This window comes from Lagenorhynchus albirostris, chromosome 14 (assembly GCF_949774975.1).
Source record: "Lagenorhynchus albirostris chromosome 14, mLagAlb1.1, whole genome shotgun sequence".
NCBI classification, from domain to species: Eukaryota; Metazoa; Chordata; class Mammalia; order Artiodactyla; family Delphinidae; genus Lagenorhynchus; species Lagenorhynchus albirostris.
Genome location: NC_083108.1, coordinates 71,602,260 through 71,615,010, shown reverse-complemented (window position 1 = coordinate 71,615,010; position 12,751 = coordinate 71,602,260). Strand labels below are relative to the sequence as shown.

Here is a 12,751-nt window from a genome sequence, read left to right as displayed (position 1 = left end):
CTAATTTTAGCTTGAATCATGTATCACCAAAACATTATTATCTTTTTTTTCAAATTTACTTATTTTGGTTGCGCCAGGTCTTAGTTGTGGCAGAAGGACTCCTTAGTTGCAGCATGCAAACTCTTAGTTGTGGCATGCATGTGGGATCTAGTTCCCCGACCAGGGATCGAACCCATGCCCCCTGCATTGGAAAGCGGATTCTTAACCACGCCACCAGGAAGTCCCCAAAACATTACTATCATAGCACTTTACAGGCAAAACATGTTTTAAAAATAATAAGCAAATCTAAAGTCTATAATGCTAGACACACATTTTCAAGTAAATAGTTTCTCTCTGAAAAACTTCCACCAGATGCAATGATCACAAGACAATCAGATATGATCATAACAGATACAGTGATACATAACAGAAATCCAAAACCAGATATAACTTCCATTCATTCTAGAGATCTGCTTTGCTTTTCATTCTCCAGTTTAGCATTATTTGCAAATACCTGACATTGACAATGTTCACTGTCACACAACATATCACCTCAATATAATGCAGTCCTTAGAACAGATCTTCAGACAGGCAGCCCAGGGGGAGGCATGTTCATTCACTGTTCAGTAAATATTTGCCAAACCACCTATTATATGCCAAGCACTGGACAGAGCACCAAAAGAGAAAAACTTTTACCTCTGTGTAACCTGTAGTTTGTTTACTATCTGTCATCCCTCAAAAACACATACAAAATGAGGCCATGAAGAGCCCCACTAATGAATTTGGATTTTATTCTAAATGTGGCCAAAAGCCATTAAAGAGTTTTAAACAGAGGACTGACATGACCTGAGTTAGGCTGTCAGAAGACTACTCAGGAGAATGGATGGCCACTGTGCGGAGAATGGAGGGAACCAGTGAGGAGGCTAACAAGGAACTCAAGCAAAAGAGGGCTGGCTTAGAGTAGTGACTGTGGACAAGGAAGCAGATAGATTCAGTGTTGGAATCTTGGTGTGCAACGGTCTTGACTTAGAACCGTTTTTCTATTTATATCCTTGGGCAAGTCACTTACACTCTCTGAGCCTCAGTTTCCTTACTGAGCAATGACTGTAAAGCCCCAGCACACAGAAAACACACAATAAATTATGATGATACTACTTTGGTAATGAAATTCATGTGAATGAGGTTCACATGGACTGACTTCCTTTTCCCCCTACACAGCAACATTCACCCTAATATAAGTAATTTTTACCAAGATTCAAGTGCAGGTATATACAAGTACTGCACTGACTCCAAGAAGAGAGAAGGTACTATTTCTCACAGAACTTACGCTAAAACAACTGCTCATAAACACATTGAGCAAGGTGTTTCTCTCAAATTAATAAAAGTCTAGTTTGCACCTTCAATGTGTGTTTTCATATGCATGCTTTTATTTCCTCAGTCTTTATGAATAAGAAGGATACAAGCAGAATCTTGTGGTTAATCGTGACCCGTGATAAAGACTGTGGTGTTACTACCAATTATTTTAATTTCTTCTGTCAATCGTTTTTATTTAAAACTATTAAGGGATGGTACCCTTCACTCTTACAACACTGAGACACCAGGAAACTAAGTTACCAAAAGCTCTCTTTTGTAAGTATATGTATTACAAACACTCATCTATCTGTAGCTTCCTCTTACATTTAATATTCTTTCAACAAAGGACGAACCACACTGAAAACCTATCATATTCAATTGTTCAATATTTACTAAGCAGGAGCTATGGGCAAGACAACGTGCTAGGCACTAGAGGAGGACAAAGGTTAGTGTAACTGCATCCTTACCCTCAAAACACTTACCATCCAGTGAGGAGACTAGGTATTTACACTTGAAAAGGAAGAAGTGAGGCAGACAAAACAAGTGTCAAAAACAAAGAGCTGGGACTTCCCTGGTGGTGCAGTGGTTAAGAATCCGCCTGCCAATGAAGGGGACGCGGGTTCAATCTCTGGTCCGGGAAGATCCCACAGGCCGCGGAGCAACTAAGCCCGTGCGCCACAACTACCGAGCCTGTGCTCTAGAGTCCTCGAGCCACAACTACTGAAGCCTGCGCACCTAGAGTCCCAGGCTCTGCAACAAGAGAAACCACCGCAATGAGAAGCCCGCGCACCACAACAAAGAGTAGCCCCGTCTCGCCGCAACTAGAGAAAGCCCATGCACCGCAATGAAGGCCCAACGCAGCCAAAAATAAATAAATTTAAAAAAAAACAACAAAGAGCTTACTTTCAGTTGGGGTGGTCAGAAAATGCTTCACAGCTGGGTAACAGAACTTTGATAGAATTTGCTAGGAAAAAAGCAGGCACAAGAAACCAGAGAACAGCATGAACTTCTGTGTAGCGGCTTTTTTTTTAATCTATCTATTATGAAAATGTTTAACATGTAAAAGTATACAGAAAAAATGGACTCACCACTGAGATTCAACAGTAATCAACTCATGGCCAATCCTGTTTTATAATTTACATGTCTTACTCCACAAAAATCCTAAAGGAACCTATTTTCATATGTTCCTACCTTCTTCACTGACTCCATGTCAGACATATCCATACCACCACAGTAGTCTCCACAAGGTTGATTTTCCTAAAGACCACATACAAATAAAGTGCAAACCTATTTTCAAAAAAATCAACTCTTGATTGTTGATCAAACCAAGGGAACAGTGACAAAGATACTGCAAAATGACAGACAATCCAAAACCGTTTACATGTACTTTGGGCATACCATTTCCATACTTATATTTCAATGAGAATGAATAAAATCATGGAGAATTCATGCCAAACAACAACAAGAAGAAAAAGCACCACAGTTGAAGTATCTTGGACAAATCATTTGGGCGCCTGAGCCTAAGTTTCCTCCTCTGTAAAATAGGGAAAGATCACCTACCCCAGGGACTTGTGAGAAACAAGTAGGTGTATATATTAAATGTCACATGGATAGTTCTTTATATTATTGCCTGGTTGACCTGGGAAGAACTACTATTGCCTGGGAAGAACTACTATTGCCTGGGAACTACTATTGCCTGGGAAGAACTACTCAGGAAGAAAGCTGCCTGGCTTCCCAATCCTTTCCCTCCATACACCACCCTCTTCCAAGATGCTGTAAAAACTTTCTCCATCTCAAAACATGCTAAAGGTGAGGAGCTAAGCATTCTGATTTCAAGAAGCTTCTTTCTTTACCTGTAAAGCAAACTAAGGGACCTGAGATTGAAGGAAGTATTTCAGGAGGATAAATCTTATAAACTGTCAAACTTCACTAAACAACCCTCCTTTAAGTAGCAGAGCCATCCAACATCACACAGTGTGTGGCCAACCTACCTAGTAAAACACTCTCATTATCCCCAATTCTTGGCCACTGTGCTTACTCTTTGAACCATCCACAGCCTCTCTACAGCACAGTACAAACAGAAGGATCGTCATCAGGACTCTCAGCTGGGCCAGAGTGTTAAGACGCTCAAGATGAGTGAGTTAGCACAAGGCACGCAGGGGCCCCTTCACTTCCTTTCTTATTCTGTCCATAAGAAAGCTCTAATTCTTTAGAAACATTCTAATCCTGTGTTCCGAATCCCCTGCTACAGAGAGGCAGCTCACTGTTGCTCAAAACAAAGTAGTTTAAACGTCTTTTAAAAATACATATGTTGTCACAACTTTTCACTAAGATTTTAATTCTTGCTTTAGCATTGCTTTCTCTCAATCTCTCAGTTTTCTTCTTTTTGAGATTGTATATACATCACTGAAGTTCCCTTTTGAATTATCGTCTTCAATCACCAATCCTCTTCCCCTATGTGAAGACACAATGAGTTCCTGACTTCTCATAACCCCAACCACCACAAATCATCCACTCAGTTAAAGCCTTCTACCCAAGGCCATTCCTTATTTTCAGATATTACCCATTTCTTTGCTGTTTCCCTAAGATAATTATAATATACTAAAACATGGCACCTTACAGTTTACCCTGTGCTTTGTAAAGTTATTCATTTAATCCTTACAGCTTATGAAAAAGGTAATCCCCCTATTTTATAGGTAAGGAGAAAAGAATGGAAAACTTACTATCTTGTCTAGTTGTAAAGCGAGTTAAGTGGTGAACCCGACATCCAAACCAACTCTAAACGCCACGCTCTTCCCACTCTACTATGCTCTTTTCTAAGAAGGGAAAGCCTCTAGTTCTATCCCAATCCACACTGGCTTCACAGAGTAAACCATCTTCGAACAATCGCTCTAGACTGCAACCAGATTTTCCATCCCTGCACCTACCATCATCCCATTTCTTGCTTCCTCCCCACTCCACTCCTCAACGATACTATCGCCATTCCTTCAACTCCCTCCTGCAAATATTCCACCTCTGCCTGCTAAAGGGAGGTGTCTCATCCCCCTTTCCCCAAACCACAGCACTCCCTTCTCAAGATAGGTATGTTCTCATTCCATAAACTACATAGTACGCTTCTCAGTCCTTAACAAGATACGTTATAACTTTAAAAAGTCCCATTAAAATGGACATAACTTGTAGATTCTCCATCCCCATATGTGACCCAGGGCACCGGGCCACTTCATATTCTACAAAACAGGACACCAACCCTTACAAAGATTCTGCCCAGGCCCCACTGTCACCAATGACTTCCTGTCCAGAATCTAGTTATCCAAACAGTCTCCCCTTCCAACCTCTTCACCAGGGTGTCCCTCCAGGGTTCCCAAGACTCTCTCCTTCCGTAGCTTTCCTCCGCTCACACCTGGGCCTCTGCCCACCTTACCAACTCTCCATTCACTCCCCATCCCAAGGCAGTCCCAGTAGAGGTGGCTCCTCCTCTCTCACAACTTCCAAGTTCGGCCTCTTATCACCTGTTCTCAGAAGATGCCTCTCAGCTGCGTGGCCCACCTTTGCCCCAGCCCACCCCTCTCCACCTTTTCCATTGCTCCTGCCCATCAGCCACCCCCTCAGGCCAGTTCCGGGGTGCCCGCGGAAATCCACTTCCCTTCCGTGGGCTTCCCACCCCGGAGTCAAGCTCCCCTTCTCCATCACCTGCTCCGCCCATGACCAGATGACATCCGCCGCGGAGGCCTCCTCCTCCTCCAACCCCCTCCTCAGACGCTGGGTCCCCGGCCGCTCAACGCCTTCCCCGAGCGCCTGCCGCCCCCTCCGGTGGGGGTGAGGGGGGCGTGCACCCCTATCCCGCGGCCCCCCCAACAGGCACCTGTTCCTTCTCCTCTTCCCCCCGGGCTGGCCTCGCCGGCGCCCCGACCTCCACCCTCGCCGCGCCCCGGTCTCCCGGAGCCCCGCACTCACCACGAGTAGGTCTGCTCCGCCATGGCGCTGACTCTGGAGGGCTCCGCTGCAGGATATGACCGGGCCCGGCGGCGGGGGAACGAACGGACGGCGGGCTCGCTCAGGCCGGGAACGGAAGGCGCGGCCCGGCGCTCGCTCGCTCGCTCACACCGCGGGCGGGCGGGCGGGCCGGGAAGGCGGCTGGCGGGGAGAGGCCGGGCTCCGAGGCGGCCCCGCTCCCTGGGCCCCGGGGCGGGGCGGGCTCCGCTCTCGGCCTCCCTCACCGGCGGCGGCGGCGGCGGCTCCGCTGCGGCTCTGAACCCAACATGGCGGCGGCGGCGGCGCTGAGAACAAGGGGGCCCCGGGGCGGGCGAACGGCAAGAGGGCCCCGCTCTCACTGCGCGCTGGGCCGCGGGAGCCCCGCGCTCGTGCGGCGGCGGCGGCGGCGGCCGGAGGACATGGCCAGCGGGCGGAGGCGGAGGCGGCGGCGGCGGCGGCAGCGGCTGAGGGGGGCGCTAAGCGGTGAGCCGAGGCCGCTCAGCTCACACCCGCGAAGGGGAGGTGAGGAGGGGGCGGGGGCGAGCCTTGGCCCTGCGCGGGTCACGTGTCCAAAACACGCTCACGTGATGCGCGCGCCCCGCCCCTCGCGCCGGGCCCATGCGCGGAGACGTCGGTTCCTTAGTTCGAGGCGACAGTTGCTCTCTCGGCTTCTGACTGTTCGGCCGCCTCCCGCCGCTTGGTGCCGCACCCTCCCAACGCGCAGCGGTCGCCTGGGACCCCCCCCTCCCCTTACCCTTTCTGAGGGGCTGCTGCAGCCAGCTATTCAGGGGCCCCGATGCGCATCTGTTGGCTGCCACTCAGCTGTCACCCATCAATCAAGAGTCTGCTGGCCGTGGGTTCCCAGCTGTCAGTCAACTTGTCAGTCAGCAGGCGGAACGCTGCATGCCTTCGTTCGTATGTTCGTTGGTTCATTCATTCGTTTAGCAAATATTCCACGCAGCCAGCTTTTATTGCGCCCAGACTCTGTGCCAAGTCCTCTGGGGCCAAGTCGAATACACCACACTTGCCTTCATGTAATCAGTCAGCAGATATTTACTGGGTGCCAACTATGTATCAATTCATTCTGCTGGGTCTCTGCCCTCTGAGAGCTTACGTTCTAGAGGAAATGACATAGATAACCCAAGCCGACAAATAAGTGAAGATCATTTCAGATGCTGCTAAGTTTTATGAAGATTATAACACAAGGTAATGGGACAAAGAGTGTGTAGGGGTGGGGCCTAGTTTCTATAGGATGGTGAAGGAAGACCTGGTGGAGGAGGTGACATCTGAGGATGAGGAGGAGCTGACCACGCAAGAGCAAATCTCAGGGAACAGCCCATCTGGAGGACTGGAGGCAGGCAAAGAAGTAAACTTAATAGAGCTAGACCCAGAGACGGACAGAGTGAATCTGGGGCTTAGGAGGAGAGAGGAGGCAGAGATGAATTGAGCCCAGGGGCACTGCGGAATACTTTTCCAGGAGCTGATGAGGCAGTCTGAAAGAGTGAGCGGCTTACTAGGAGAAATGACATTATAGAAAAAGAATGACATGAGGAAAGGCCCAAAGATGTGAAGGCTTGGAGTGAGCTTGGGTCCAGGAGAGGGATGGATGATTCCTGCTGGAGAGTGTTGAGAGACTGAAAAAGTGCTCTGAGGCCAGAATTTGAAGGGCCTAGCTAAGCCTCCCTGCCACTTACTATGTTCACAAATGAAAATGAGCAGTGCAGCTCCAGGTTTTAGAAGCATGCCTGGGCAGCAGACACACTAGACTTCCCAGACCCCCGTCCTCCACAGGGCGCAGAGCTGGCACACCTGAAACCAGCATAGTCAAGATCCTCTGCAGCTGGACCAATTTCAGGCCAGGATCTAGCGCTGCTCCAGTTTCCCAAGACCTGCCCAGCCTTACACCACGGAACACCAGGGAACACCACGCCCTGAATCTATCTCCAAATGGATCAGTTAGCCATTGCCCATACATCTGCCACTTGCCCATTCCCCAGGGGGAACCCCTTCATGAGAAAACCAAGTACACTTTTCCTTCAGAAGCCATCTCTCCTTCTTCCTCCTTCCCCCACTGCCAGGGGCTAGGACCAGCCAGGTTCAATGTGTTTCCTGAAGCTCCACCAGAGAGCCCTGGAAAAGGGCAAGATGATAAGATCAAGGTTTCCCCAGAGGGTTAGAGGCAGGGCCCCAAGAATATACCAGATCACCAAGGGCCACTCCCCTGACCATTCACAGAAAGGTACCAGCCTGCAAATATCTGCCCAGCTCTAAATGGCGCTGGATGTGGAGATATCATGGGAGACAGGAAAGCAAAGAGCCTAAATTTTTTAATTTCATTTAGTTCTTACAGCTTTTCCAGGTGCTCTTACAGAATGTCAGCTGTACGCGTGAATGTGATATACAGTCATTCTGAGTCTCAAATGGGTGAGGCTTCAGGCCCCATGAGAAAGGCCAGAAACTATTGGCACAAATGGCTTTGGGAGGTGCAGAGTCTCCTTCCCTGGAGAGCTAAGAACAAAACAGACCAGACATGTCACTAATGAAACAAAAAGACACACTGAGGCCCTGGGCAATTCACCTGGGCTTTCGTTCCCAGTGAGTCAGAGAAGGCAAAGCCAAGTGCAAACTTGGTATTGGAGGGATGGAACAGGAGGTGCTGAGGGAAGAAAGTCAAGGCCTTCCCAGAAGCAAAGGGACCATTTTTTTTGCACTGAGAAAAATCTGGTGGAAGAAAGGAGGGAGAAGGGGTCTGGGTGAAGGTATGGGGTCCGAAATGAGAAGTAAGGTTTTCTTCTCTCCATGTAAACCAGAGGCCCTCCAAGCATCTCTTGGGAAGACATGTGAACACAGACCGTATAAGAAGCCAAACAGCATTTGGCAGAGCTGGGAGGTATCCAGGCCATGGAAAGCCTGTGTGCGTGGTCCAGGCAGATGGAGTGTGAGCCCAGAAACTGGTGGCTTAAGTGTCTCAGGCTAAGGTTGCCCAGATGTAGAAGGCACCTCCAGGTCCTGGTCAGGACCTCTGCAGGCTTGAAGTCCCCTGGAGAAGGCCAGGCTGAAATAAATCTCAAGTCTGTCCATTGGCTGGAGGCCACCCAGCCTGGGGTACTTGGGGAGTGACTTTCAGTCCCTCTGCCAGCAGCACTCAGCTCCAGGCTGGAGCGGTCCCAGGTGCTATCTGTGGCACCTCTGGGCCTCAGCCGGGGAGTCAGGTGTGCTTGGCAGGAGACACAGGCACAGGCACAGGCTCCCCCCGGGAGGGGTGCCTGGCTCCCCCCACTGACCCCCAACCGCCACACAGGTGGGAGGGCCACTGCTTGTGAAATATTTGTTGAAAGCGGCAATGGAAGTTCCTCTAATTATCACCACGGTAATTATAGGACTGCTCCTTCTACCAAGTGTGTTCAAAAGAGACTTGGTGAGTCTCCCCAGGACATGTCATCTGCCTCAGGTCCAGGCTCCAGGGAGGAGGCATTGCCAGGTTTGAGTGGGCTGCTTAGGTGCTGCTTCTGAGAGGGTCAAAGGCTCAGGTCTGACTGGTCCCCTCCTGCCTCTGCAGCCCATTTCTCACCTCTATGCAATACTCCCAATACACACACACACACACACACACACACACACACACACACACACAAACACACGCACTGAGCCGCTTGCAGCTTCCAATGGGCTATGCTCTTCTTTGCTTCAAAATCTCTGCTTCTCAACTGCTGCTCATTAAGTTTGAAGCTTGGCTTCTATGTCCCCTCCTTCAGGAAGTCTCACTTGACCAAACCTAGGCTGGGTTAGGTACTCCTCCCCCACGCTCCCACAGACCCCTGAATTTCCCAGTGTCTTAGCACTCAGCACAGAGAATGGTCACTGCCTGTTTACTTGTCATCTTCTCCCTCTGGATTGCGAATGCCTTGTGGGAAGGGACTGTGGCTTGTTGCCAGTTCCATCTTCTGTGTCCAGCGCAGAACTCAGCTCAGAGAAGCTCAAAGTTTGTGGAATGAATGCTTGAGTGAGCGAGAAGGCAAACCAGGTTTCGGAACAACTGGTTCTGCCTGATAGTCCCATGATTCTGTCCATGATCTCAAATTCAGCACCCTCTCCCATCCCCCACGGCCTCCTCCCGGCTGAGAAAGAGAATCTTTAGGGGCAGAGAAATCTCTGTTAGAGACATTATAGGAAGAAAGATGATTGGAGGTAAGGTACATGGTAAGCTTATCAGGTATCAGCTCACTTGCAGTCTTTGATCATGAGGGGTTTTTTTTTCCAAAAAAAATACTTTACTTTTTAAGAGCAGTTTTTTTTAAAATATTTATTTATTTTGGCTGCGCCTGGTCTTCATTGTGGCATGTGGGCTTCTTAGTTGCGGCATGTGGGATATAGTTCCCCGACCAGGGATGGAACTCAGGCCCCCTGCGTTGGGAGTGCAGAGTCTTACCCACTGGACCACCAGGGAAGTCCCTTAAGAGCAGTTTTAGGTTTACAGAAAAATTGATGGGAAAGTACAGAGAGTTCCCACATACTCCCTCTTCCCCAACAAGGTTTCCCTTATTATTTACATCTTGCATTAGTATGGTACATTCCGTACAATTGATGAGCCAATAATGGTATATTCTTATTAACTAAAGTCCATAGTTTACATTAGGGTTCACTCTTCGTGTTGTACATTCTATGGGTTTTGACAAATGTATGATATGTATCTACTTCCACAGTGTCATGCAGAATAGTTTCACTGCCCTAAAATTCCCCTTTGTTCCCCCTATTCATCCCTCCCTCCCTCCCTCCCTCCCTCCCACTAAACCTCTGGCAACCACCAGTCTTTTCACTGTCTCCATAGGCTTGCCTTTTCTAGAATGTCATATAGTTGGAATCATACAATATGTAGACTTTTCAGATTGGCTTTTTTTTCACTTAGCAATATGCTTTTAAGTCTTCTCTGTGGGACTTCCCTGGTGGTCCAATGGTAAAGAATCTACCTTGCAATGCAGGGGACACGGGTTCTATCCCTGGTTAGGGAACTAAGATCCCACATGCCGCGGGGCAACTAGGCCCACATGCCACAACTACTGAGCTCACGCGCCTCAACTAGAGCCTGCGTGCCGCAAACTACAGAGCCCATGCACCCTGGAGCCTGTGTGCCACAACTAGAGAAGAGAAAACCCACAGGCCACAACTAGAGAGAAGCCTGCGCACCACAACGGAGAGCTCGCGTGCCGCAATGAAAGATCCTGCATGCCTCAACGAAGATCCCGCGTGCCACAACTAAGACCCAATGCAGCCAAAGGAAAAAAAAAAATCTGTCTTTTCGTGGCTTGATACCTTGTTGTTGTTGTTTTTTAATCACTGAATTATATTCCATTGTATGAATGTACCAGAGTTTGCTTATCCATTCACCTATTGAAGGACAGCTTGGATGCTTCCAGGTTTTGGCAAGTGTGAATAAAACAGCTATAAATATTCATGTGCAAGTTTTTGCATGGACATAACTTTCAATTTATTTTGGAATACCATGGGATTTTTTTTTTTTTTTTGGTCTGTGTTGGGTCTTCGTTGCTGCGCATTGGCTTTCTCTAGTTGCAGCGAGTGGAGGCTACTCTTCGTTGTGGTGTGTGGGCTTCTCATTGCGGTGGCTTCTCTTGTTGCGGAGCACAGGCTCTAGGAGCATGGGCTTCAGTAGTTGTGGCATGCAGCCTCAGTAGTTGTGGCGCACGGGCTTGGTTCCTCCATGATATGGGATCTTCCCGGATAGGGATCGAACCCATGTCCCCTACATTGGCAGGCGGATTCTTAACCACTGAGCCACGAGGGAAGTCCCACCATGGGATTTTTAGAAGAGTGTTGTTTAATTTCCAAATATTTGGGGCTTTCCCAGCTATCTTATTGTTATTAATTTCTAATTTAATTCTGCTGTGGTGAGAGAACATATTGTGTAAGATTTCAACCTTCTGAAATTTGTTAAACTTGTTTATGGCCCAGCATATGACTTATTTTGGTGAATATTCTATGTATACCTGACAAGGATTTGTATTGCATTATTTTGGGATGTAGTGTTTTATAAATGTCAATTAAGTCAAGTTGGTTGCTAATGTTGTTTAGGTCTTCTATGTCCCTACTTTTTTTTTTTTTATATACAGCAGGTTCTTATTAGTTATCCATTTTATACATATTAGTGTATATATGTCAATCCCAATCTCCCAATTCATCCCACCACCACCACCCCTGCCATGGGTTTTTTATCTAATAGTTGTATCAATTATTGAGAGAAAGGTATTAAAATCTCTAATCAGGATTGTGAGTTTGTTACTTCTTCCTTTAATTCTATCTGGATTTCATGTGTGAAGCTCTATGATTAGGTTAATACACACCTAAAACTGTTATATCTTCCTGACGAATTGCCTCTTCTATTGTTGTAAAATACCTCTGTTACAGTCTTTATTTTGAAGTCTACTTTATTGGATATTAATAGAATCACTCCGGCTTTCTTATGATTTGTGGTTTTATTTTTCTATTCCTTTACTTTCAACCTAAACGTGGCTTTGTATTTAAGGTATATGTCTTGGTTGGACCTAGACATTATCATACTAAGCGATTATCATACTAAGGAAAGTAAGTCACAAAGGGGAAGATAAATACCATATGATATTGATATCACTTACATGTGGAATATAAAATACGACACAAATGAACATATCTACGAAACAGAAACAGACTCACAGACATAGAGAGCAGACTTGTGGTTGCCAAGCGGGAGGGGAAGTAGGAGTGGGAAGGATTAGGAGTGAGAAGGATTAGGAGTTTGGGATTAGCAGATGCAAACTATTATATATATAATGGTTAAACAACAAGGTCCTACTGTATAGCACAGGGAACTATATTCAATATCCTGTGACAAACCATAATGGAAAAGAATGTGAAAAAGAATATATATATGGGGACTTCCCTGGTGGTCCAGTGGGTAAGACTCCGTGCTCCCTACGCATGCCGCAACTAAGAGTATGCATGCCGCAACAAGGATCCCACATGCCATAATGAAGACCCAGCGTGGCGAAAATAAATAAATACTTTTTTAAAAAAGAATATATATATATATATATATGTGTAACTGAATCACTTTGCTGTATAGCAGAAATTAACACTATATTGTAAATCAACTGTACTTCAATAAAATTAAAAAATAAATAAATAAATAAAGTGTGTGTCTTGTGGACAGCATATTTGGGGATCTCGCTTCTCTGCCTTGTCTGACAATTTCAGTTGTTGTAATTAGAATGCTTAGCTCACTTACCTTTGATGTAATTATTGATATGTTTAGGTTTAGTTCTACCATTTTACTATTTGCTTTTTACTTCTTCCATCTTTTTTTTGTTGTTATTCCTCTGTTCCACCTTTCCTGCCTTCTTTTGGGTGAATTGAATACTTTTTAATAGTGTTTTTTTGTTTGTTTTTTAAAATTTTT

General features: G+C 46.8%; 1 protein-coding gene across 5 annotated transcripts in view; it reads right to left on the bottom strand.

The window, feature by feature from the left end:
* Positions 1-5,775, bottom strand: part of SPPL3 (signal peptide peptidase like 3) — a 117,938-nt gene extending 112,163 nt beyond the window's left edge. The window contains exon 1 of one of the 5 annotated variants that reach the window (XM_060121650.1): positions 5,287-5,775. In XM_060121650.1, coding sequence (XP_059977633.1) covers positions 5,287-5,309 — 23 coding nt within the window. In that variant the 5' untranslated portion in view covers positions 5,310-5,775. The remainder of the gene's footprint in view (positions 1-5,286) is intronic. The other 4 variants (XM_060121651.1, XM_060121652.1, XM_060121648.1 and 1 more) reach the window with 4 other exon arrangements.
* Between the last annotated feature and the right edge of the window lie 6,976 nt (positions 5,776-12,751).